This window comes from Hemiscyllium ocellatum, chromosome 16, assembly GCF_020745735.1.
Source record: "Hemiscyllium ocellatum isolate sHemOce1 chromosome 16, sHemOce1.pat.X.cur, whole genome shotgun sequence".
In the NCBI taxonomy this organism is placed as follows: domain Eukaryota; kingdom Metazoa; phylum Chordata; class Chondrichthyes; order Orectolobiformes; family Hemiscylliidae; genus Hemiscyllium; species Hemiscyllium ocellatum.
The window spans coordinates 3,659,140-3,687,090 of NC_083416.1; the positions used below are offsets into that span (position 1 = coordinate 3,659,140).

The 27,951-nt window shown below is 43.6% G+C and overlaps 1 protein-coding gene across 1 annotated transcript in view; it reads left to right on the plus strand.

Moving 5' to 3' along the window:
- LOC132823524 (shootin-1-like) overlaps positions 1-27,951 on the plus strand; it is a 90,342-nt gene that overhangs the window by 33,202 nt on the left and 29,189 nt on the right. Inside the window, exons 2-6 of the mRNA XM_060837467.1 lie at positions 15,763-15,857; positions 17,183-17,339; positions 18,512-18,609; positions 21,337-21,418; positions 24,303-24,397. Of these exons, the coding sequence (XP_060693450.1) occupies positions 15,763-15,857; positions 17,183-17,339; positions 18,512-18,609; positions 21,337-21,418; positions 24,303-24,397 (527 nt within the window). The remainder of the gene's footprint in view (positions 1-15,762; positions 15,858-17,182; positions 17,340-18,511; positions 18,610-21,336; positions 21,419-24,302; positions 24,398-27,951) is intronic.

Consider the following 27,951-nt stretch of genomic DNA (forward strand, 5'->3'; position numbering starts at 1 on the left):
ATAAGACCGGGGAAGATTGAACAGTTGAGAGGAGAACTGCTCAGTTACCAGCATGTTAAAAAACTGCACGAAAAATAGCTCTCTTAAAAGTACCGTTATCGATCAGTAACCTGTACAGCAGAATCCCTAAGGAGAAGGAAAGAGGGCACAAGAACATCTAAATAGAAGAACCGAAAGCCTCCTGGTTTTGAGATAAGAAGATGTTGCTTTGTAAATCTTAATTGGGAGATTTATTGGACTAGTATTATAGAAGGGAAGGCAACAGATAGGTTAGAGAAAGGAATTGCAAATAGTTGTTAGTCAATTATTCTCTGTTACACTTCTAAGAAATAAAGTTGTTAGTTTTTATTTAGCTAGTTCTTGGCCTATCCAATCTTCATACATTACTGCACAGGATAAGTCTTTGCTGTGTGGCTGTTTTTAAATTAAGCAGGAGAACTTACCCCATGTTATAACACTGCCACAAATCTGTGCTGCTTGGACCCCTCCAGTCCACGCTGCCGGGCCCACTCCAATTCATGCAGCCGGGCCCACTCCAGTCTGCACTGCCAGGCCCACTCCAGTACACACTGCCAGGCCCACTCCAGTCTGCACTGCCAGGCCCACTCCAGTACACACTGCCAGGCCCACTCCAGTCTGCACTGCCAGGCTCACTCCAATTCATGCAGCCGGGCCCACTCCAGTCCGTGCTGCCAGGCCCACTCCAGTCCACGCTGCCAGACCCACTCCAGTCCACGCTGCCAGGCCCACTCCAGTCCGCGCTGCCAGACCCACTCCAGTCTGCACTGCCAGGCTCACTCCAATTCATGCAGCCGGGCCCACTCCAGTCCGTGCTGCCAGGCTCACTCCAGTCCGCGCTGCCAGACCCACTCCAGTCCACGCTGCCAGGCCCACTCCAGTCCGTGCTGCCGGGCCCACTCCAGTCCGCGCTGCCAGGCCCACTCCAGTCCGCGCTGCTGGGCCCACTCCAGTCCGCGCTGCCAGGCCCACTCCAGTCCGCGCTGCCGAGCCCACTCAGAGTCCCCACTGCCGAGCCCACTCAGAGTCCCCACTGCTGAGCCTACTTGCTGCTGCCGATGCCATTGCCCAAACCAAGCTCTTCACCAAGAGGTGAGTAAAATAGAAGAGAAATAGGGTGTAGGTTTGCTCACTGAGCTGTAGGTTTGATATCCAGACGTTTCATTACCTGGCTCGGTAACATCATCAGTGGTGACCTCCAAGTGAAGTGAAGCTATTGTCTCCTGTTTTCTATTTATATCTTTCTCCTGGATGGGGTTCCTGGGGTTTGTGGTGATGTCATTTCCTGTCCGTTTTCTGAGGGGTTGATAGATGGTATCTATATCTATGTGTTTGTTTATGGCGCTGTGGAGTACCAGGCCTCTAGGAATTCTCTGGCATGTCTTTGCTTAGCCTGTCCCCGGGTAGATGTGTTGTCCCAGTTGAAATGGTGTTTTTTTCCCTCGTGTGTAGGGCTATGAGGGAGAGAGGTTCGTGTCTTTTTTGTGGCTAGCTGGTGTTCGTGTATCCTGGTGGCTACCTTTCTTCCTGTTTGTCCTACGTAGTGTTCTAAAAGACATGCCAGAGAATTCCTAGAGGCCTGGCACTCCAACCACAACGCCATAAACAAGCACATAGATCTAGATACCATCTCTCAACCCCTCAGAAAACAAACAGGAAATGACATCACCACAAACCCCAGGAACCCCATCCAGGAGAAAGATATAAATAGAGAGCAGGAGACAACAGCTTCGCTTCACTTGGAGGTCACCACTGATGATGTTACTGAGCCAGGCAATGAAACGTCTGGATATCAAACCTACAGCTCAGCGAGCAACACCTACACTCTAAACCTCAACCTGAGCTTCACAAACCTCGCAGAAGAGAAATAAAAATGAGAGAACATTATGTTCAGCATGGACTGGTTGGGCTGAAGGGTCTGTTTCCATGCTCTACGATTCTTTGACTCTGAGAGAGAAAAAGAAAGAAAGAAACAAAACGAAAAGCAGCTGAGCCCCAGCCTCAGAAACCTTTCACCACCGCCAGCTTATTGGAGATATTTACTCACTGGAGTTAGAAATATAATTCACGGGTGGCTTGGAAGGTGGCCATTGGCCCTTAGTTCTTCAGCTGCTGATATAGACTATCTCACCCCACACCACTTCCCAGGTCCTGGGCCAGAACTTTGTGGGATCATAAACACATCCATGTACTTTTACAATGTGATGGGGTGTGTGTCTGTGCCTCGACCACTGAGTCAAGAAGGAAATTCCAGACCACACCACCATCTGGGAAAAATATATTCCCCTCCCAATGTCTCTCTGATCCTTTTACCAATTACAGTCACAGCATGCTCTGTGGTTTAATTACCTCTCTGCTAATAGGTCGTGAGTGATATGCGTTCCACAAGCAGAAATCACTAAAATCAATGGCACTGAAATAAATGTGACAGGAGACTTGGAGAAGCTTAAAAAACACAGAGCAAATAAATCACCAGTGATAGGAGATATTCATAATTTTATACACCTCTATGAAAATTCCATTGAAAGGTTATATTAAAAGTGATTGAAAATTTATTTAACATTATATATCTGTATCCCAGAATTAAGCACACTCTACGCCCACATCATATTCTCTGTCTGTCACTCAGTGTGCTGTGATGTTTTATTTACTGAGCATTATCCAAATCATTAACAATAGCAGCTTAAAGTCAGTGTTATACGAAGGTTGACTTGGTCACAGAATATTCAAAGGATTCAATTCCAATTCTTAGCCTTTCAGATTCGGTGTCCATAAAGGTTTGTGTGCTGGACACAATTTCTTGATGTTGTTTTTGTGGTTTACAACGTGTGCTGCTTGGATAATAATCACTCCCACGTCAGCTACAGGAACATTGGAAAAGGAGCAGACCATTAACCCTTTAAGCCTGTTTTAACGTTGAGTTTAATGACAGGTGATTGATGACATGTCAATTGCTTCTGCTCATTTTCTCTGACTCCTTCGCCAACACAAAACTGCTGATGGCAGGTTTGCAAGTGTCCAACATCTACTACTGTCTTTTGCAGACCCTGACCCAAATTTTTGGGAGAAAAGGGCGTCCTAAATTCACGAACGAACTTCAGCAGAGTTGGATGATGGAATGTCAGAGAGAGCTGGCTGACGGATTATGGCAATGAGTGAGGTTAGAACATAGAGCGGTACAGCACAGGAATGGGCCCTTCACTAATGACACCAAATTAAACTAACCCCTTCTGCCTGCCCTTGGTCCTTATCTCTCCATTCCTTGCATGGTCATGTGCTTATCTAAAAGTCCCTTAAATGTCCCTGTCGTATCTGCTTCCACCATCACCCCTGGCAGCATGTTCCAGACTCTGTGTAAAAAAAACTTGCCCCTCACATTTTCTTTGAAGTTTTGCCTCTCTGCCTTAAATGCATGTGTTTTAGTTTTAGACATCGAGCATGTGGTGCTGGAAAAGCACAGCATGTCAGGCAGTAGATGGAGCGGGAGAACCATTCCTGTTGAAGGGCTTGTGCCCAAAACTTCGATTCTCCTGCTCCTCGGATGCTGCCTGACCTGCTGTGCTTTTCCAGCACCACTCTCTTGACGCTGATCTGCAGCATCTGCAGTGCTCGCTTTCTCCTAGTTTTAGACATTTCAACCCTGGGACGGTCCATGACAGATACATGGGCTGTACCTTAACAATAGATCTCCCGGCAGGGGCAGCTATAAGGACCTGCACTAGATTTCACTCTTAAAAATATTCTAATTTTAAGGTTACGATCTCGTATTCTGGATTCCTCTGCATCCACACAGTTCAATCCCTAAATCAGTTTAAATACCTTGAGTAGATCACTGCACAACTATTGGAACTCAGGTGGATAACAGCACCTCATGCAACCTTCACCCAGAATCGAACACTTTTAGCCTGTAATGATGTGGTTTGAGATGGGGATATCCACCATCTATTGGGCAGGAGTAAATGTCATTTTACTCACTTGCACACTGCACTCCAGGATCCGTTAGTCTTCTCATGTGACCACTCCTGGTTACTGTCAGGAGAGACGGACCCAGTGGCTCTTCTGGTGGGACAGGTGTTATTATTTAGCCTTCAGCCACACGTTGATGTACTTCAGATGTGGAGGTGCCGGTGTTGGACTGGGGTGGACAAAGTTAAAAATCACACAACACCAGGTTGTAGTCCAACAGGTGTATTTGGAAGCACTAGCTTTCAGAGCTGCACTCCAGAATCTTGTACTTGTAAGTAAACCTGTTGGACTATAACCTGGTGTTGTGTGATATATTTGAGGAGAAAGTGAGGACTGCAGATGCTGGAGATCAGAGCTGAAAAATGTGTTGCTGGAAAAGCGCAGCAGGTCAGGCAGCATCCAAGGAACAGGAGAGTCGACTTTTCGGGCCTGAGCCGGAAATGTCGATTCTCCTGCTCTTTGGATGCTGCCTGACCTGCTGCGTTTTTCCAGCAACACATGTTTTAGCTCTGATATATTTGAGGACACACTTCAATAAACATCAACACAGCTACATTCTCCCTAGTCTGCAATTTATTCTGAAGAAAGGTCTCTGGACTTGAATCATCAACTCTGTTTTCTCTCCAGAGATGATGCCAGACCTGTTGAGTTTTTCCAGCAATTTCTATTTTTGTCTGAAATGTGTGGATTCACTGGGCTAAGCAAAGCTGTAAACACTGCATTTTCAAAACTCTGATGAGGTGGATATTTTTAAATGATATGAAGCCCATGGTGTTGGGGGCAAGGTACTGGCATGGATAGAGGATTAGCTGACAGGCAGAAGGCAGAGAGTCAGGATAAAGGGGACTTTTTCAGGATGGCAGCCGTTGGGTGACTAGTGGAGTTCTGCAGGGGTCAGTGTTGGGACCATAACTGTTCACGTTATACATTAACCATCTGGATGAAGGAGCTGAGAGCACTGTTGCTCAGTTTGCAGATGACACAATGTGAGGTGGAGGGATAGGTAGTGTTGAGGAAGTGAGGAGGCTGCAGAAGGACTTACACAGGACAGGAGAGTGGGCAAAGAAATAGCAGATGGAACACAATATGGGAAAGTGTGGGGTTATGCACTTTGGTCAGAAGAATAAGGCACCGACTTTTCTAAATGGAGAAAGGCCTCAGAAATGTTCGGTACTTAGCACTGCTTCCTCACAGCGCCAGGAACCCAGGTTCGATCCCAGCCTCGGGTGACTGTCTGTGTGGAGTTTCCTCCGGGTGCTCCAGTTTCCTCCCACAGTCCTAAGATGTGCAGGCCAGGGTGAATTTGGCCACATTAAGTTGCCTGAAGTGTTCAGGGATATGTAGGTTAGGTGCAATAGTGAGGGGTAAATGTAAGGTAATAGGAGAGAGGAATGGGTCTGGGTGGGGTTACTCTTTGGAGGGTTGGTGTGGGCTTGTTGGGTCAAATGGCCTGTTTCCATTGTGTAGCGATTCTATGAAATCTGAAACACAAAGGGACTTAGAATTAGAATTAGGAATCCTAAGTCAGGATTCTTGTAAGGTTAAGATACAGTTTGAGTTGGCCATTAGGAAGGCAAATACAATGTTAGCATTCATTTCAAACAGTTAGAATACAAGAGCAGGGACGTACTGCAGACACTATAAGGCTCTGCTCAGACCACATTTGGAATATAATGAGCAGTTTTGGGTTCCATATCTAGGGAAGGACGTGCTGGCATTGGACGGTATTCAGGACGGCCCCAGGGATGAAATGCTAGACATATGGGGAGTGGTTCAGGATTCTGAAAATGTACACAATGGAATTTCGAAGGATGAGGGGATCTAATTGGAACTTACAGAATACTGAGAGGCCTGGATAAAGTGGACTTCGAGAAGATGTTTCCACTCCTAGGAGAGACAAGGACCCGAGGGTACAGTCTCAGAGTGAGGGGATCACCCTTTAGAACTGAGATGAGGAGGAATTTCTTCAGCCGGAGGGAGGTGGCTCTGTGGAACTCATTGCCACAGAGGGCTGTGGAGACCAAGTCATTGAGTGCATTTAAGACAGAGATAGACAAGTTCTTGATTAGTAAGGGGGTTGTCAAGAGTTATGGGAAGAAGGCAGGAGATTGGGGTTGAGAAACATGTCAGCCATGATCTAATAGTGGAGTGGACTGGACGGGCAGAGAGACTTAAGAAAAACACGAGGGGCTAATTTTTTACACAGAGGATGGTTCGCGTGTGAACTTAACATCCTGAGGTGGATGTGTGTACAACTACAACGTTTAAGAGACACTAAGATAAGTATATGAATAAGAAAGATTTGGAGGGATATAGGCTAGGAGCAGGAAGGTGGGACAATTTTGTTTGGGATTATGGTCTGTTACGACACAAGGTAAACTCTCCTGCCTAATTTAAATCAGCAACACAGAAAAGATTTATCCCGTGCAGTAATCTGTGAAAATTTGAGAGGCTAAGAATTTTTTAAAGTAAAAGTAACAACTTTATTTCTTAAAGTATAATAGAGAGTAATTAACTAATAATTAACTAACAACTAAGGGCAGCACAATGGCTCAATGGTTAGCACTGCTGCTTCACAGCACCAGCATACCAGGTTCGATTCCAGCCTTGGGTGACTGTTTGTGTGGAGTTTGCACATTCTCCCAATGTCTGTGTGAGTTTCTTCTGGGTGTTCCAGTTTCTTCACGCAGTCCAAAGATGTGCAGGTCAGGTGAACTGGCCATGCTAAATTGCCTGTAGTGTTAGGTACATTAGTGAGAGGGAAATGGGTCTGGGTAGGTTACTCTTTGGAGGATCGGTGTGGACTTGTTGAGCCAAAGGATCTAATTTATTTACAATTCCTTCCTCTAACCTATCTTTTACATTCCATTCTATAATACTAGTCTGATAAAACCCTAATTAAGATTTACCAAAATTCAACTTTTCAAAAACCAGCCAGATGTTGAATTTTCTTTTCTCCTTCTTAGGGCTTTCTGCTTCATGGGTCACAGATCGATAAAGGTACCTTTAAGCAAGCTCTTCTCTGGGCAGTCTGCATGTATTGGTGGCCTGGCAGTTCTCCTCCCAACTGTTCAATTTTCCCTGGTCTAATTCAAATCTATTTTGTTGTTTCCAGGCAACCAACTAATTTAGCTTTCGATCAAGTATTACATGGTTACCTTATTCAGAACACTTGGTGTTGTCAAGTAGTTCTGCTATCTTTTAACTCTCTTAAAGGTATAGTACACCCACATCTTCATAACAGGTCGGCATGGACTGGTTGGACTGAAGGATCTGTATCACTCTATAACTCTATGAGGTTTTCATCATTGATTGTATATTCAGAGGATGGGATGTGTAGATCAGACAGAAGATGGCGAATGCTGATGTCAATGTTGCATGTAGCCATTGTGATATGGTCTGTATAGATATCCTGTCGTTTACTGGGAAAGAGAGTGTCGTAGAGACCACTCTCACATTGCATTGGTAAGGAACTCCGGATAAAGATGGGTTTATGCTGCTGAACATGAGATGTAGACTCCTTTTTAAAATCCCCCTCCAACAGCGTGCATGCTGCAGAGGTCATTTTAGAACAAAAATGGCACCCATTGCACAGAGTAAATAGACACCCTGTGTAACCAACTGATCTGCATCTTCAGTTCCTCCATCCACTTTAATTGATGGAGTCTCTCCTCATTCCAAGGTGCATCACTGTGCTGCTTTGCATAAAATTTCAAATGCATATGCATGCTGATATTGTCCTTCTGAATTCCTTGTCACTATTAACCATGTTTTCAAGTTTTACGTGAGTGTTGAAACGAGGTCTGGAGACATGAATAAAGGAGAGCAGTCACGCTGGTACTAGTCCCAGGGGACACCATCACTGCACAGGTCACTCAGTCTGAAATCTAACCATTCATCAGAACTCCCCTCCTTTCACCAGTTGTAACTCTGTGTCAGCATTGCTCCGATGTGCTTTGATATTGCTATCACGCAGGATCAAAGTCTTTTTGAATGTTCAGGTACTTAACACTAATTATGCAACCCTGATCAATGCTCTCTATTACATCAGCAGAGCGCTCGATCAGACACAATTTATCTTTAAAGAAATCTATGCCAGCCATCGTTTATCAACACATATCCTTCCATTGAGCTATAGGGAGAGGCTGAACAGGCTGGGGCTATTTTCCCTGGAGCGTCAGAGGCTAAAGGGTGACCTTGTAGAGGTTTATAAAATCATGAGGGACATAGATAGTGTAACTAGACAAGGTCTTTTCCCCAGGGTAGCAGAGTCCAAAACTAGAGGGCATAGGTTACAGGTGAGAGGGGAAAGATTTAAAAGGGACCTAAGGGGCAACTACTTTCATGCAGAGGGTGGTACGAGTATGGAACGAGCTGCCAGAGGAGATAGTGGAGGCTGGTACAATTACAGCATTTAAAAGACATATGGATGGGTATATAAGTAGGAAGGGTGGGTGGGTATATGAGCAAGAAAGGATGGGTATATGAGTAGGAAGGGTTTAGAGGGATATGGTCCAAGTGCTGGCAATTGGGACTAGATTAATTTAGGATATCTGGTTGGTATGGACGAGTTGGACTGAAGGGTCTGTTTCTGTGCGGTACAACTCTGTCTCTGTGACAAGTGAGAGGAAAGTAGGTGTCGTGCTAATATCAAACTTCAACTCTGATGGCAGACCTTTTCTGGCCATGAAGACAATCAAACGTAACGGTGCTATAGGGTTTGAATTCTGCTTACACAATCCAGACAGTATGGTGGCTCAGTGGTTAGCACTGCTACCTCACAGCACCAGGGACCTGGGTTCAATTCCCACCTCGGGCAACTGTCTGTGTGGAGTTTGCTTATTCTCCCTGTGTCTGTGTGGGTTTCCTCCCACAGTCCAATCGGTCATGCTCGTAGTGTTGGGTACATCAGTCAGGGATAAATGTAGGGGAATGGGTCTGGGTGGGTTGCTCTTCAGAGGGTCAGTGTGGACTTGATGGGCCGAAGGGCCTGTTTCCTCACTGTAGGGAATCTAATCTAAAACTCCATGGAATTGCCATGTTGTGTGAATTCAAACCAGGTTTCAGTTCAAAGGTGCAGTGCAATCGGCTAAAATCTTCCTCCAGCCACTGAGCGTAAATGAATGGGACTGGGAATGTACCCCCTGGTCTTGAAATCCCCCATCCTCAGGAAAAACCAACTACCATTAACTCTATCTATACCCCTCATTATTTTATAAACTTCTATAAGGTCACTCCTCAACCTCCTACACTCCAGTGAAAGAAGTCCCAGCCTCTCCTTATAACTCAAACCTTCCATACCCAGCAAATTCCTGGTAAATCTCTTCTGAACCCTCTCCAGCTTAATCATATCCTACCTATAACAAGGAGACCAGAACCGGACACAGTATTCCAGAACAGGCCTCACCAATGTCCTGTATAACCTCAACATGACATCCCCAACTCCGATACTCCTGAGCAAGGAGGGCAAATGTGCCAAAGGACTTTTTAATCACCTTGTCAATATGTGACGCAAGGTAGTTTCCGTGTAGAATGAACTTCCTGAGGAAGTGGTGGGTGTGGTACAGTTACAACATTTCAAAGACATTTGGATAAGGACATGAATAGGAAAGTTTGAAGGGATATGTGCCAGCAGCAGGCAGGTGGGACAAGTTTAGTTTGGGATGATGGTCGGCATGGACTGATTGGGCCGAAGGGTTTGTTTCCATGCTGTGTGACTCTATGATGGAGAATGAGGGAAATTCAGGCGATGGGACCTACCACTATTGTCATGGTCAACCCTCACCTGCCTTATTCCCCTTGTCCCAACAGTTAGCCCTGTTCTCTGCCCCACTGGTGGCACTTTCCACCTTGGCACTAACATGCAGCCATATTGAGTTAGCACTACCCAAAAGTATTCCATGCACAATCAAAACACAAACAGGGAAGGCAGGGATCGGGTTCATGGGAACTATGTGTCACCGCTGACCTCCAAATGCTTAATTGCTTCACTTACCATTAAGCAACTTCAAGTTATTCAAGTCAGGAAACAGGTCTCCTTGCCTGCCCTTGAATATCTCAGATTGCACTTCACTGATCAATATGAATCACACAAAGCTTGGGACTGGCATTTTAATTGATATTGCAACAGTGAGTACTCAGTACCTGAATACTAACGCAGCCTGATCGTTCAGGCAGCTTAATTCTGTGCTGCTTATAATATCTGCAAATCTACTGCAGGAGAGTTACCAAGTTACCACTGTGTATTGCAAGTATCTATATTAAAAAACAGGTTGCATTTGTATAGTGCCTTAACATGATAATTAAATCCCAGGGTGCTTGACAAAAGCAAAATGAGATCAAAACTGATATGAAGGCAAAAAGGAGATGTAAACATAGGTGACTAAATATTTGATTATGGAGATATTGGGGGAGGGAGAGAGGTGGAGAGGCAACGAGGTTTTGAGGAGGGAATTTCAGAGCTAAGAGCCCGGACAGCAGAAAGTGTCATTTTAGTGATCAATTTTTGGAGGAAGGACAGATTTGGAAAAGTGCAGAATTCACAGAGTGTTCTACACCTGGAGGGGCGAGAATGGAAATGGGAAGGGATGATGCCAGAATGCGATTTGAATCAAAAGAATTTTAAAATTGAGCTGCTGGTGGAAGGTTAATAGGGTGTCATTGAGTCTTGGTGAGAGCAAGAAGCAATGTTTTGATTTTTTTTCCCCTCTTCCCCCACTCTACCGCCTAACTGCGGTAATGCTTATTTATTTCCCCAGCACCCATGTTGTGTGTGTGTGTGTGTGTGCGTAGGTGTGAGACACAGTGAAAGACACAAGGTGTGCAAATCTTCATTCAATTCCAGGAAGAGAGGTCAGTGACAAGCAATGCCCTTCTCGTCAAAAGGCAATGCTGCGTGATCAAAAATGTGAAGGGGTGGAGCAATGTTTTGAATGAGCTTACAGAGGCTAAATGATTGGCTGTCAGCCATGGGTCCATTAGAAGACTCCAGCATTGGGGTAATGAGACCCTGTATTAGGAATTGTAGCAATTGATAGAATCAGTCGAATGCACACTGCATGTGTCCACTGCAGGCTGCAGAGAGTTATCAGCTAGCGATAATGTTCATGTGAAACTCTGTGAATGTAGAACGCATTCTGAATGGGCTTGAGCAATGCCAACACACTCATGCTCTGTAGGTGGCATTCTGTTTCCATGGCAGCTCTCAGACTTCCAACACGGATCATCACCCGTTGAAACTGTGTATGTTCAAAATATAACCTTTTTCTCTTAATTCTATTTTTATAACGATAATGTAAAAGGATATAATGGCAGACCGAGGTACTGGCTATCATTAAGCCAATCTTCTTGCCTCGCGTCTTATGGGGAATTGTAATGCTCTCGCCGTAACTCCTGATCTTGATCCACTCAGGGATAACTTGCAGCACAGAACAAGGCACATAGGCACAACACTGAATTGCTCAGCCAAGTGACCACTGATAAATGAGGAGCTTTGTCAACATTCCCTTGAAAAGAACTGAAGCTGATATAGTATGCACGCTGCAGATGTACTGTCATTGCCAGCATATCTAAACTCTAACATGCTGTTTGCAACAGCATTGAGGATGGATAGCCATGTTGGTTGAAATGATTTTCTGTTCCACATCATCGGTCTCTATGGACCTGAACTGGCCGAGCAACAACGTGCAATGCTTGAGATTCTCCCTCAGGCACCTCATTCTATATTTCATACCATCCTTTACATTATTTTCCATGATAAGCAATGGCCAAAATATTCATTTCTCCGACTGGCTGACAACACGCATTTAAAATACCTCATGAATGTGGAAATATAAATGTGCCCCATCGCCTCAGACTTCGCCAACTGTCAGGCAGCTGATTTAGCTGAATTGCTCCCATTTCTTTGAAACATTGTGAGACAGACATCAGATAGACTTCAGTTCTGCTCTGCTCAATTACTCTACAAAGAAGTAAAACACGATTTAATTCTGTTAGTTGTGGAGAAGATTTATCAAGACATTCACAAAGTCAGTGAGCGGTAGTTTTTATGGTCAAGGTCACCCCAAGATGGTTTTCCACTGGGTAGGGTGAGGAATTGGAACCAATATCCCGATTATTTATTAAAGGATAGAAACAGCAAAGCTCTTTCATTGCGTCTCACCTCACCAGCTCCAGTTTCAGAGGATCTCCCACTTCAAAACATCAATTTTACATCTGTATTATCAAAAACAGATTTAAAAACAACTCTAAAGCATATAAAGTCATAGAGTCATACAGCACGGAAACAGACCCTTTGATCCACACCGACCATAATCCCGAACTAAACTAGTCCCACCTGGCCCACAACCCTCCAAACCTTTCTGATTCATGTACCTCTTTAAATGTATTTTTAAAAGGTGTAATTGTACCCATGTCCACCACTTCCTCAGGAAGTTCACTCCACACCCTCTGTAGAAACAACTTGCCCCCTGGGTCTTTTTAAAATCTCTCTCCTTTCACCTTAAAAATGTGCCACTTAGTCTTGAAATCCTCCACCCTGGGGAAAGGACATCCACCATTAACTTTATCTATACGTCTCATTATTTCATAAATGTCTATAATCGATGTATATTTAGATTTAGAGTCATGGTAACAGGCCCTTCGACCCAACACGTTTCGTATAGTTAGTCAGAAACATATCAGACAACTGAACAAAGATAGCTGTTAACATCACATGACTGCATCTAGCAGTATACTTCCGGAACCTTCTACAGAAATCAAAGTTGACTGAACAATCAGTGTCTCATGTACTGCCTGAAAGGACTGGAATGCTAACTATTAGGTTATAAACTGCCGCAGAGACCAATTATCTTCCAAGTATCCAATAGAATTACAAGGTATGGTATCCTGGAAGAAAATGTTAATGACATTCCACTTAGCTTCTGAGAAGGGTGGTGGAAAATAGGCCATCAGCTACGCTAACCTTTATCTCAATAGTACCTGTTCCACTCAACTCGAAGGATGGAGGAAACATTGGTCACATGATTCCTACAGCACTGAACTTTTAATTACACAATTTTGAGATTATTTGAAGGGGTTGCTTCATCCAACATCAAAGCGTCAAACTACCTGCTACAAATGAACAGCTGGTGGCCCGTGAGAAGTAGCCAGCGCCTTGTAGTTTGTGTTCCCTGCAAGTAATCAACATCTTTTCCACAAAACAGTGAGGGAGAAGTTATACTCGAGCAATATTCCTTAGACAACTTTCAAAGAAATTTTAATAAGGAGTGACACGTTATGACTCCTGAAGTGCTGGCAGTTCAGGTCATCGTCAGTTGTGCTGTGGAACACCACCTTTGTATTCAAAACAGTCACAGTGTAAATCCAAACCCAGCCCCAAACATGTCACCTGATGAAGGAGCGTCGCTCCGAAAGCTAGTGTGCTTCCAATTAAACCTGTTGGACTATAACCTGGTGTTGTGTGATTTTTAACTCAGTTTTGGATTGTAAGCTAGAAAGTAAACGCTAGGCTCAGTAAGGACCACTGCTGTAATGTCCAGTCAGAGGTAGGGTTCATTTCATGTACCCTTAGAAATGAGGGTGGGCGTTGGGGATACTTTGCAAAGCAGAGCTGAAAATGTGTTGCTGGTTAAAGCACAGCAGGTTAGGCAGCATCCAAGGAACAGGAAATTCGACGTTTCGGGCCAGAGCCCTTCATCAGCAAAACAAACATGCCTACAAAAATACAAATGGAAAGGGATAAAAAAAATCTTCAACAACTTAATACAAAACAACCAAGATGAAACGCTTAAATGTAAATATGGCGACTCCTAAGCTTTGTGAAAGTGAACCGGAAAAGATGGCCACAGAGTAAAATTAAAGACCAAAGTCTTTCTTTATGAATTTAATCTGCCATCTGTTTGTTCAACAGTACAGCTTTTAATCAATATGTCACTTGCATTCTCTTCATACTCATTAGGCTATACTCCAAAATTTAAAGTAGCAATGGTACTATGATTGGTTTGTCTCCTGTGAGTTGAGAGGGCAGGAGAGGAACAGGCAGGGTTTTCACTGCTGACTGGCACACAGTGACCTTCCGCAGGTAGCTGGTGTGAGTTGGATGGCAGTCATCATGAATCAACAATGGGTCTGCACTTGCTATTTTTATGAACTGTTTGTCGGCTTGTTTAAATGCAAATGATTCTCTGGTAGAGGCAAGAGAGTTTTTAATTAATTTACTAATGTGACTTAGGTTCACAATAAATTATTAATCAAATCACAAATGCTCACAACACTGGGCTCATAAATGATGTCTGACACAACGGAGAGTTCCCAGCACAGATTAGAATCCACCTGCAGGGATATTGCTCCAGTCCCTGGTTCATGAGATAGTTATGACAGTTGATTTTCATTTTCCCTTGGGATTTCCAAACTTGGCCTTTTCTCATTGGCCATTGGTTATCAGATCCTGTGGGAATATGAAAGTATTATTTTGGAGGCAGTTTCTGCAGATTGCTCACTGTACACCATCAGAAGGATTGATTCACAGCAGCCAAGTTCCAATGCTGAGTTACTTTGTCTTGTTGCTGCGTTGCCAACGTGACCAACTTCCTGCTGGTTACTCCTTTCAATCTTACTATCCTTCCCCCTCCCCTTCCCATCCCACACTCTCCCCCTCCTAATCCCTATCCCTCACCTTCCCATCCCACCTCCTCAACTTCCCAATCCCTACCCTTCACCTTTTGATCCCATCCCCTCCCCTTCTCATCCCATCCCTTCCCCTTCCCATCCCATCCTCTCACATTTCCAACGCGCCCCCTACATTTCCAGTCCTCCCCCTCACCTTCCCAATTCCACCCCCTCCCCTTCCCATCCCTCCCCCTCACCTTCTGATCCCTCCCCTCACCTTCCCATTCCTACCCCTCACCTTTCCATTCCACCCCTTCCCTTCACATCCCACCCCTCCTCCTCCCATCCCTCCCCTCCCCTTCCCATCCCTTCCCCTCCCCTTCCCATCCCTTCCCCTCACCTTCCCACCCCTGCCCCTCCTCACCTTCCTATCCCTTCTCCTTATCTTCCCATCCGTCTCTCAATCCCACATCTTCCCTCCTCACCTCCCCAACTCTAATTCTCACCTTCCCATCCTTTCTCCATATCTTCCTCGCCTCCCTCTCACCTCCACATCCTCCTCATTTTCCCATCCTATTCCCCCATCCCACTTTCCTTCATTCCTGTCCTTCACCTTCCCAGTCCTCCCTGCTCATTCTCCCATCCCTCCCCATCACACCCCCGCCCCCTACCCCCCTTCGTTTCTTTTTGAACTAACCTCTTACCGATCCTGGATAATTCCATTTGCTATGAAATATGAGCTTCTACAAAGATGCCTTTACATCAGCGTGGGGGTGAATTCTGGTAACTTGGATACATTCACCTCGGGTGTCAGTAATTCGGAGTCCAAAACTGTTTCATTCTGCTTGAATTGACCATCCTGCCTTGAGATATGGAATTCACCAAGTACTGGCAGCAGTCAGAACTACATGAGCACATTAGCTGTTTGTTCTCATCAACGAGAGGGACAACTTCCTCCAAGTTCTCACTGTGAGGAGAGATGGAGTGCGTGTTTAACTCTTTCTGATGAAGGACTTTTGCCTGAAATGTCAATTTTCCTGCTCCTCGAATGCTGCCTGACTTGCTGTGCTTTTCCAACACCACACTCTTGACTCTAATCTCCAGCATCTACAGTACTCATTTTTGCCTGCATGTTTAACTCCGCTGAGTTGACCTCTCTTGTTCTTCCAGTTTCACAGATGGTTATCGAGGAAGTGAACGCTCTGCACACACAGCTGGAGATTGAGAAATCTTGCCGAGAGAATGCAGAAGTCTTGGCCACAAAGGTAACAATGAATGCAGCTTTAAAATGTTCGCTGTCTCCCTGGGGGTCAGATGGCCTGATAGCAGAGTGCCCACTGCTTTATTTTATGCTTTAAGCTCCCTGCATATCAGGATACCAGTCTGGAGTATTTCTGATGAGGAGGTGCTAATGTTGGACTGGGGTGGGCAAAGTCAGAAGTCACATGACACCAGGTGAGCGTCTTCACCTGACAAAGGAGCAAAGCAAACTGTTGGACTATAACCTGGTGTCATGTGACTTTATGGGCTGTGAGTGTCTGCCCATGGCTCCTGAGGATGCTTGTTTCTTCTTTGTAAGCAAGGCTCTTACACACTTTTACCTATATCTGCACGCAGTGGGCTATCAAGTACAGCATTCTAGTGCAGTGAAACCTCTCACTCCAGAATGGTGCCTTCTCTCTTACTGATGTCCACTTTTTGTGATCAGTTACAACATCAATCTCATTACACCACACAGACAATATTCACTCAGTTCCAATACAATTGAGATTCAAGGATTAATTAGCGTTTGGACCAATCAGGCACAGTGACATTAACTGGACAGTTCTTCTGACAACCTAAACACAAGCACTAGCGTGGGATGTCCAAATCCCACTCACGGGATGTGGACATCGCTGGCCAGACCAGTACTTATTACCCATCCTTAATTGCCAAGAGTCAACCACACTGCTGAGGGTCTGAGGTCACAGGGAGGCCAGACCAGGTGAAGATGGCAGATCTCCTTCCCTAATGGACATTAGTGAACTAGATGGGTGTCTGACAATGGCAATGATTTCATGGTCATCATTAAGCTCTTAATTCCAAATTTTCTTTTATTGAATTCAAATTCTACCATTTGCCATTGTGGGATTTGAACCCAGGGTCTCCAAGACATTACCTGGGTACTATATGTTTTAAATGAACTTGAATGTACACAATTGAATAGTCAGTGTCTACTCTTCCCAACTCTAGTCCTTTTGTCTCAGTGTAGTGTAATTAGCTACTTGAACAGTCAGCATTTTTCCATTCGTGAGGGAGAATGGGGCCATTGAGACAGTCATTGCTAAATCATTGCCAATTTCACCAGTATACCACCGAAATTGCAAGTCTTTGTGTCCTGTGAATGAGACATGGGTAAAAACTGATCTCACACTCTGCTTTAACCTTTTCAATCTCACATTCACGGTCTGAGAGCTGGGATATGTGAGACTGTCTTTGATGCCTGGGAGAAATGCATGAATTAATGTAAGGGGAATTATCACATCTCATGCTGCTTGAGACTTCAGATTGCTTTCTCGTTTCATGCAAAGGTCGGTTGAATCTTTTACAGCTGAGTCACGAAAACAAGAAGCTGAAGTACCTGAGCCTCACATCCCGGGTGTGCCTTGATGACTTGCTTCCCAGTATTTCAGATTGTGGGGCCGCAGAGGAGGAGCCCCAAGATACCAGCCCCGACCCCTGCCTTCAGTATCAGCAACAAGTCAAAGGTGAACTTCAATGCACACCAATCGTTTACTAAAAGTGAACTTTAATCCACAACCTGTGAACCCCATGTCCTTCATTGTCAGGATCTTCCAACAGTGTTACATCATTACCATTCAATAGCCACCACACAGTGAGTTGCAAAGTAAGGAACTTTGCTGGACCACAGTCAGAAACATTCAACCTATCACAGTAAGTCATAGAGTCATAGTCATAGAGTCATAGTCATAGAGTCATACAGCATGCAAACAGGCTCTTCAGTCCAACCAGCCCATGCCAAATATAATCCTAAACTAAACCAGTCCCAACAACCCACGTCCCTCCAACCATTTCTTATTTATGTATTTATCCAAATGTCTTTTAAACATTGTAACAGTACTTGCATCCAATACTTCCCCTGAAGGTTCATTGCACACACTAACTCACTCTCTGTGTTAAAGAATTTGACTTTTTAATATCTCTCTCCTCTCACTTAGTCTTGGAAATCCCCCACCTGAGGGAAAAGACAACTGCCATTCACTTTATCTGTGTCCTCAAGATCTTATAAATCTTTATAAGATCAACCCTCAAACTCCTATGCTCCAGTGAAAAAAGTCCCAACCTGTCCAGCTTTTCCTTATAACTCAAACCTTCCAAATCCCACAACATCCTGGTCAATCTCTTCTGAACCCTTTCCAGTGTAATAACATCTTAATAATAAGAATTGATCCCACTAGTTAAAGTGTCATCTGTGTTGAAATGAGGTGTCAACCATTTTATAAAAGCATAGCAAGGAAAATAAGGTTCCACTTTCTCATAAACTTATAGCATACCTGCTAAACGTTGAGCTGTTAGTGTTAGAAATGATAATGTTATATTGAGGGCAGGACGTGTAACAAAGACAGTTACAACTGAGAGCTTCATTCAGTGTCTACTTTACATTCTAAGTTTCAAAGGTCTCTCCACAACCTTACCACTGGACCCCCTTATAGGGAGAACCCAAGAAATGAAAAATCATCTCTGGGCAAGACGAATCTCAACTGCAACAGATTTTTGTGGTTCCGCCCTGAACTCCATCAAGACATCCAGGCACAATTCTGCCATTAGTGTTTTGGAGCACTTTTCCATTTGTGCTGTCTAGTGGTAAGGCATATGAAGGGGACATTTGCTTGTCTCTGACTCCTACGTGTGTCCACAGATCTGCAGGAGACGGTAACACAGCTTCTGGAGGAGAAGAAACAACTTGCCGGTCAAGTCCAGGAATTGCAGAGCAACATTGAGGAATTAACCAGCAGGGTGAGTGCCTTCTGTTGACAGTACATTAGAGGACATTTCGCACTCTGCAAATCTACAGTCATGAAAATCTACATAGTTTTCTTCCCACCATTGCAGCATTAGTCTCAATGGAAGTTACCACCCAAGTTTTACACAAAACCGGCAACTAAAGAACTAAGGTTAGTCGGGTTGGATAATTGAATGAATGGCGGCACGGTGCCCCAATGGTTAGCACTGCTGCCTCACAGCACCACAGACCCGGGTTCAATCCCACCTTCGGGTGACTGTCTGTGTGGAGTTTGCACATTCTCCCCGTGTCTGTGTGGGTTTCCTTTGGGTGCTCCAGTTTCCTCCCACAGTCCAAAGATGTGCAGGTTAGGGTCGATTGGCCATGCTAAATTGCCCCCATAGTGTTCAGAGATGTGTAGACTAGATGGGTTAGCCATAGAAAACGCAGAGTTACATGGACAGGGTTGGGAGGTGGATTGGGTGGGATGTTCTTTAGATTGTTGGTGTTGAGTTGAATGGCCTGCCTACACACTGTAGGGATTCTACAGTGAATTGAAGTTGGCAATCTATAAATTGTGTACGTGTTGATGAGCTGCCAATTAGCCTCTGAGCTGTTGCTGATCTGATGAGCTCTACTCCATGCTTTATATTTTTATGGTCCTGATTATCTATCTTATAAGGCTGCTGTGAACAGTGAACATTATAAGGACCATCAACCAGGTAGATCCTTTACTGTAATTCATTATCAAACAACTGCATGGAGACTGGTTATCCATATTTGATATTTATTTGATTCCTTAAATCTAGCTTGCTTGGACAGTCTTACTTTAAACACTCTACCAAAAGCTCGCAATTACACAAACAAAACATCTATTGAGGTGCTGCGCATGGTGAGTGAATGAGTTAACTTCTTCCAGTTAAAGTTATCAAAACTGTCAGGACAACAAACTGGTGAACTTTCATAGCGCAGTTATGATAAGGCGATAAGCAACATCTAAAAACTTCTTCTAAAAATTCTGAGATTCTAGAAGAGATGTTATTAACTGGCAGAATTAAAGGCTCATTGATGCTTAGACTCCACAAAGCTGACTTGCAACTTCAATGGGACAGGAAACATGGAGTAGCCATTGGCCACTTATTTTCATGGATAGGTAAGTCAGGCTATGTATCTAATGATGAATGAAGACTCTTGTGGAACATTGGTTATGCCACTACCTCAGAACTACAAGGCCAAATTCATTACCACATGAAACTGTTGAAGCCAAAACATTGAAGACTTTCAAGACCTAAATATTGTTCTTAGGATTAAAGGAATCAAGGACGTGGGGAGAAAGCGGGGACAGAGTATTGGGTTGGGTGATCAGCTATAGGAGTTGGGCTGTCATGTTGAGGTTTTACAGGACATTGGTAAGGCATCTTCTGATGTACAGTGTCCAGTTCTGGTCGCCCTGTTATAGGAAAGATATGATTACGCTGGAGAGGGTTCAGAAGAGATTTACCAGGATGTTACCGGGAATGGAAGGTTTGAGTTATAAGGAGAGGCTGGATAGGCTGGGACCTTTTGCACTGATGTGCAGGAGGTTGAGGGGTGACCTTATAGTGGTTTATAAAATCATGAGGGGTTTATATAAGATGATAGCAAAGGTCTTTTCCCTCGGGTGGGGATTCAAAACTAGGGGGCATATTTTTAAGATGAGAAGAAAAAGATTTAAGAGGGGCAACTTTTTTTACACAGGGAGTGGTTCATGTGTGGACTGAACTGCCAGAGGAAGTGATGGATACAGGTCCAGTTACAATATTTAAAAGACATTTGGATAAATTCATGAGTGGGGAAGATTGGGAAGGATAGTGGCAAGCAAGTGGCACTAGTTTAGTTTGGAAACATGGTCAGCATGAACTGGTTGGACCGAAGGGTCTGTTTACATGCTGTATGACTCTTTGAGTTCAGAGGCATGTCAGATCATGTCTGAATAGGGTGGGTCAAAATATTTATAATGGGATGACCTATTATTTTACACTTCAGTCACTGAGAATTCTGAGCACTCACGTGTAGTTAATAAATTAGCATATCCAAATCCCAATGTTCCCTCTTTGTCTCTCCATTCACAACAACATTTCTGCAGCTACTGATTTGCTCAGCAATCTCTCCAGGTCTAGCTTTGCTGACAATCCTTGAGCCTGGCCATTCCCTCTGGAATATCTTTCAGCTTTGCACCTTAAGACCAATAGATCTCAAGTTTACAGACCTGGTTTAATTATTCATTGCCAGATCTGGCTGGACTGCAGAAAGTGTTATTGGATGTTGCTATCATTTGCCAGAGCTGCTCATTATCCAAGGATCATGCAGGAATGTAAATGTTGACCCCCGTCTCTTTCGTGTACACACACCATGTTCTTAAACCTTGTTATGTCTAGTCCCCATCTGAGTTAAGACATAGTACACACATACACATAAATTCCCTTGAGATGGGTTGACTCAAAACTAATGTTGTTATGTTGAAGAGTGTGGCGCTGGAAAAGCACAGCAGTCAGGCAGCATTCAAGGAGCAGCAGAGTCGGCATTTCGAGCATACGCCATTCCTGATGAAAGGCTTATGCCTGAAACATCGATTCTCCTGCTCCTTGGACGTTGCCTGACCTGCTGTGCTTTTCCAGCATCACGCTGTTTGATTCTGATCTCCAGCATTTGCAGTCCTCACTTTCTCCTAATGTTTCTTTGTCTTTGGTTTGTGCTTTTAGTTGGAGAAGGAACACGTTGAGATGACAGAACTTCAAAACCTGCTGGAGCAACAAACAAAAACAATCAAAAGTTTCAACAGGGGTGAGTTCAAACATACCTGTTGCTATTCTGTAGAATTTTCACAGGAACTTGTTTAAACATCAATGTGTAACTCACAATCATTTTGTCTGATGTGAATGAGCTGGTTCTCTTGATGAGCTTGTAATCTGTGCCTCCTGGGAATGATCATTTAATTTGCAGACAACAGGTGGTTACTTTAATAATGACTTGCTTCAGGATATGAAAAGAAACACATTTCACAAACATAAATAGGACGATCCTGTCAAAAGCGATGGAAATCAGCTTTTAATAGGTTGATGTAAAGTCATTTTACTGAGAGAGGAATTTAGTGATTTCTTGAGAATCTCAGAGTTGATGAGTTTCAAGGGTTTGTGTAGGAATCAACACTGTATGCAAAACGCTAAGATCTCTGTCTCACAGAGTCCTTTCTGGCAGAAGAAGGCTATTTGACCCTTTGAATGTATGCCACCCCCTCAGAGAACACTCCAGTCAGTTTCACTCCATTGAGTTCATTTCCTTCAAGCTTCTATCAGAGTCCCTTTGGTAATCATTGATTGTACCACCCTCATAGGCAGGGAGCTTCATTATCACTCGCTGCATAAAAAAAACCTTTTCTCATATTTCCTCTGAATCTCTTGCCCAAATTCTCAAACTTGTGCTCATGGTCATTGTATCAACAGCTAATCATAGAATCCCTACAGTATGGAAGCACACCATTCAGCCCATCAGTCCCTACCAATTCTCCAAACAGCATCCCACCCAAATCTGCCCTACCATATCCCGAGAACCCTGTGTTTCCAATGGCTAATCCACATCCCTGGACACAAGGGGCAATTGAGCATGGCCAATGGGAAGTGTTTTCCTTCTGTCTACTTTGTCAAACTCTTATACATTTCCATCAAATCTTCCCTCATTCTCCTTCTCCTTCAATCTAAGGAGAAAACAAAAACAGCCCTTTGCAAGCTAAACATTTTGCTAAAGTTCCCCATTCCTGGACCCTTTCTGGTAAATCCCTTCTGAACTGAAGGAACTTCTTAAAGTCTGATGAGTAGAATTGGATGCAATACTGTAGTTGGCACCAATGTTGTTTTATGAAGATTAAATCTAATTCCTCCGCTTTTGTACTCAATACCTTTATTTATGACCCCTTTCTCAGCAGCTCACTAAAGAATGGGAGCCAGGGAATGATTGGCTGAGCATATCTCCCACCTGACTTCAAAAGTGTAGTTTACTTAACATTTGAGCAGATTCCTATCCAGTGCCTGACCCACAGGAGGTGGAACAAAAACAATATCGAAGGGAAAGTAAAAAGTGCTATTAGATAAGTGTAACAGAAAAATGGCACGGAATGCCACAAGCAAGCCAATAAAATCCATAATTATATACCACATCATGTGGTTAACTATCATAGTACAGTTGATTTGCCACATTTTATTGTCAATTATTGTCTTGTAAGGTTGGGCAGAGATTTTGATATTTCGTGGCCATGGTGGCTCAGTGGTTAGCACCACTGCCTCACACTGCCAGGGTCCCAGGTTCGATTCCAGCTTTGGGCGACTGTCTGCCTGGAGTTTGTATGTGCTCTGGTTTCCTCCCACATTCCTAAAATGTGCAGGCCAGGTTAATTGGCCATGTGTTAGGTGCATTAGTCTTCAGAAGTTTGGCGTGGACTTGTTGGGCCGAAGGGCTTGTCACTACACACTGTAGGGAATCTAATCTAATCATGTGGGAAAGCCCTGGAATGAGTGCCATTATCTGGAAAGATCCATTAGTTCTCCCACCTGGATTTTTGCTGGGAAGGCCTTCATGATAAATGTGGATTTGAGATTTTTATTTTTCCCTCGTATTCTGCATTCTTTTAAGCTGATTGAAAATAAATTGAGATAAGCTTAGTTTCTTGGACAACAGGGAAGGAGAGATTTGATTGGTTGGAGGCTGTCGGAGATGCACTGTCCTCCTTAAATGGGGACAGAACTAATTAACGGGGTATTGAATGTTAAATGACTGCAGAATGAGCTGGCCTGGTGCACAAGAGGTTGTTCTAGCCTTTCAACTGGGTGCCAAGGTCGCAACCTACACATCAAATCCCGGTGTCCATGTCAATGTGAACAGGTGTGCTTTGCAGAGAGGAGGATTGGAAGTTGCTTTAATTTAAAAAAATGAACATGAATATTTGCAAACACTCATTACTAAACTGCATCCTGTATCTTTACTTCAAGTACCTAGAGCAATATTCTCCTCCGAATAGGCCTTGGTGGTTAAATGTGGAATGGTAATTAATTTATTTATTAGCCAGCAATAAAGAAAGTTATAAATTGTAGTCATAAAGTTGCCCCAGTAAATGCAAGCTCAGATTTGATCATTATTGTACTAATTAATTGCCCAAGCAAAACACTTCCTTGTGATATAACCGCGACTATATTTCAGAAGTACTTCTTTGTGCTGAGAGATGTCCTGAGGTTATGAGGCTTTACAAATACAAGATTTTGTTTGTTTCTTTAATTGCTTCTACTGGTGCAGTTATAACGCTGCTGTGATAACCCTGAATACTTTAAGACAGTGAAAAATTACACGCTAATTGCAACAAAATAGATTGAAAACTAGTTACAATTATTTTAGATTCAATCAGAATTCTCAATGATGCACAGTGCAGAAGCTTTCAATCAAGAGAAGAATTTTCACATATCATTCTTACAGGACTCATAGCACAGAGTGGAAAAGCATTTGGGAGGGATGTGTACAATGTTACAAGGTTAACACTTCTGTTGGCAATTGGCCCTTTCCTCACCATTCCTCCACCACCACTCTTTCCCATTCCCCGTCTTACATTTTGATTTCTGTTATAAATCTACAACCAGAAGGACAAGAAGACAGTAACCTGTCTGTGTAATGTTTTCTGGCCCAGTTTCCGTGATGGCAACCCAGGAATACGAGGATCTCAGACAACAACTGGAGCTGGAGCAGAGCCTAAGGCAGAAGGCTGAATCGTTTGCTCATGAGGTATGTGTAAAAGGGCAGGCAGTGAAAGGTCTGCAAGGTAAAAACAATGACTGCAGATGCTGGAAACCAGATTCTGGATCACTGGTGCTGGAAGAGCACAGCAGTTCAGGCAGCATCCAACAAGCAGCGAAATCGACGTTTCAGGCAAAAGCCCTTCATCAGGAATAAAGGCAGAGAGCCTGAAACGTGGAGAGATAAGCTAGAGGAGGGTGGGGGTGGGGAGAAAGTAGCATAGAGTCATGACATGGTTGAAGAGCTTCAAGGGCAGAGGAAATGACCTGGGAGTTGCAGTGGGAGAGGGACTCCCTGAGATTCTTGTAGAGAGAGGAGGAAAACTTCTTCAAGGCAGGCATCCTTGCAAGAGCAAGGGCTAAGTGACTTTATTTAAACATTGCCTGTGTTATTCTTCTATTAAATATGCTTGCCTGAACCCATTTAAACATGAAATATTTATCACATATAGAATGTTGGTGCTGCTTATTCTCGAACTGAAATTATCAATACTGCGCTGAATTAATGTGGGATCACTGACCCTGACAGGCTGGTAATGGAGAGTGTAGCCAATTTCACTTTAACACGTAATTATAATATGATTACAACATGTACTTGAAAGGTTATTTCAATATAATTTTTGCATATAGTGTCTGTAACTATCTGAGAGCGCAAGAGAACATTGATGCATACACACACACACACGTGTCTTACATCCAGACAGGAAAGAGATGTGTGACTTTTTTGAACACATTGCCTTGTACAGACGTATTAATTGTGAGATGGTGAGATAACAGTACCAGTAAATTCTTCCCTCTGCGCAGACTTACATGCTAACAGAAACTGGAAGGAGATGAGCAATATAGTTATGACGATGCTGTCACTTTAATAGGTTATTTTGTACAGGTTTTGATTTGAAGAGAAGTTGTAAGGCAGAAGTACCAAACTGATGACTGAAAGTGACTTAACGAAACAACTTAGAGTCATTGAGTCATAGAGATGTACAGCATGGAAACAGACCCTTTGGTCCAACCCGTCCATGCCGACCAGATATCCCAACCCAATCTAGTCCCACCTGCCAGCACCCGGCCCATATCCCTCCAAACCCTTCCTATTCATATACCCATCCAAATGCCTCTTAAATGGTGCAATTGTACCAGCCTCCACCACATCCTCTGGCAGCTCATTCCACACACGTACCACCCTCTGTGTGAAAACGTTGCCCCTTAGGTCTCTTTTATGTCTTTCCCCTCTCACCATAAACCTATGCCCTCTTGTTCTGGACCCCCCACCCCAGGGAAAAGACTTTGTCTATTTACCCTATCCATGCCCCTCATAAATTTGTAAACCTCTATAACGTCACTCCTCAGCCTCCAACGCTCCAGGGAAAACAGTCCCAGCCTGTTCAGCCTCTCCCTGTAGCTCAAATCCTCCAAGCCTGGCAACATCCTTGTAAATGTTTTCTGAACTCCAATGAAAGTAACCTGGCTCTGGCCTGCTCTCACAGATCACGCTTTCTAGCTTGTTTCTAAAATTTTGGCCGCAGAAGCTGATTGCGGAGGAGGGATCTCAAAAGAGTTGGAAGTTTCAGCGGAAATCTCTTGGCTGCTACTCTCCCTGAATTTCCTCTTTATGTTTCTTCCTCCTGGATTGGAGAACTGCATGTGAGAATCTGTGCCTGAGTTTACCGTCTTGCCAAGGGGTGTGTATATTGGATATTACTATATTGGAACCGTTAATTAGTAGTAGTTATTGTGATTATTATTTGATTAAGTTTTCCAATAGTTAAGTTATTCTAAATTTCTCTTTCTTTTGTTTGCATTTTAACCATAGTGTTTGAATAAATTATGTTTTGCTTATTGTAGTTTGACCAGTTGCATTGCATCTGGAACATGCCACTTCACATTTACCTTTAAACTATGAAAACATTAGGATCTAGACTACCTTCTTAAAATATTTTGAGGGTGTCTGGTCTGGTCCATAACACAGTTCATAACTGTTGGATATTCTCTTTTTTGTCTTAGAATGATCAGTTGTCAATAGGTAAAAATCCAAGAATTGTTACTAAGCAACAGTGACTGTTACACTCCAATTGCTGGGAATAAGTATCTAACTGCGTCGATTCTAAGTTTGACTTACATTTTTATACATTAAGGCGCTGATAGCTTTATCTTAATTATAGTTCATTTTCAAGTCCTCGCAACACAATAAGCCAATTACAACATGACATTGCATCAGTAAGTCACTTGACTTGAACCGTTGATATCGGTCAGATTTGTCTAGTGGTAGTTTGTGTATGTGTTTAGGTAAACTGGTCAACACTCTGCTTGTCATGTAACCTTATTAGCAGCAGAAACAAATATAACTGTTATACAATATTAAAATAATCAGATACGCCATTTTCTTGTATTTTTAGCTGTTACAGTATATGCCATTGGCTCAATCACACTGTTTCATATATCCCCACAATAACAAATCCTCTCCCATACTAACAAGATGAGAGTGTGTTGGTTTGCTGTGTGTGAATTAGCTGTGATACAGTGATGAGACAACTGGTTGTAAAGCACGCTGGGGTATCCTGACATCATGGTGAGGTGCTTATCAATGGAAGATCTACCATGGAAGAGAGCTTCCTTTCACTTGCAGAGAGGTCTGTAACACAGCGATGCAAACCACCTGTCTGCACAGCTTACCTCATTGGCATGTGGTGAGCATCATTACAGCAATGGCGCTCACTGTTTCTGACTCTTCTGACTGCCAGTCAGACACTTGCCAAACACCATTACATGGTGGCAGTGCCCTTTCTCCAAGGAAACCACACAACAGGAATTACACGGTGCCAGCCTATACCATAGCAGGCTCAGCCAGGAGTTGCTGTGTTCCCCTGAGCTGTACACTCCAGTAGAATCGCTGTGTCATTTTGTACATTCTCAATGCAATGTCTGCATTTAATCAGGGTTGGATCTCAAAGTTTTGGTGTCATTTTGCAGGTTCAGAAGCCAGATGCTTGTGGGGTTAAATAGAACTAAGTCCCCATTGTGCCTTTAATTTTTAATTTATTCATTCACGGGATGAGGGCATCACTGGCCAGGCCAGCATTTATTGCCCATCCCTAATTGCCCAGAGGGCAGTTAAGAGCCAACCCCATTGCTGTAGGTCTGGGGTCACATATAGGCCAGACCAGGTAAGGATGGCAGTTTCTTTCCCTAAAGGATACCAGTGAGCCAGATGGGTTTTATTCTGGCAATAGATTGATGGTCATCATTAGAGTCTTGGTGTTTAATGTTAGAGATGTGGACTGAAAGCAGCTACAGTTTACGAGCCCCGTCCTCTGTATTAATGGGAATGAGACTAGATATTGATGCCAATCAGTAAAAGGAGATTCAAAGAGTGTGGTGCTGGAAAAGCACAGTAGGTCAAGCAGCATCCAAGGAGCAGGGAAATCAACGTTTCAGACATAAGCCCTTCATCAGGAATGAGGCTTTCGCAGACATGTTTCATTCCTGATGAAGGGCTCATGCCCAAAACGTCGATTTTCCTGCACCTTGGATGCTGCCTGACCT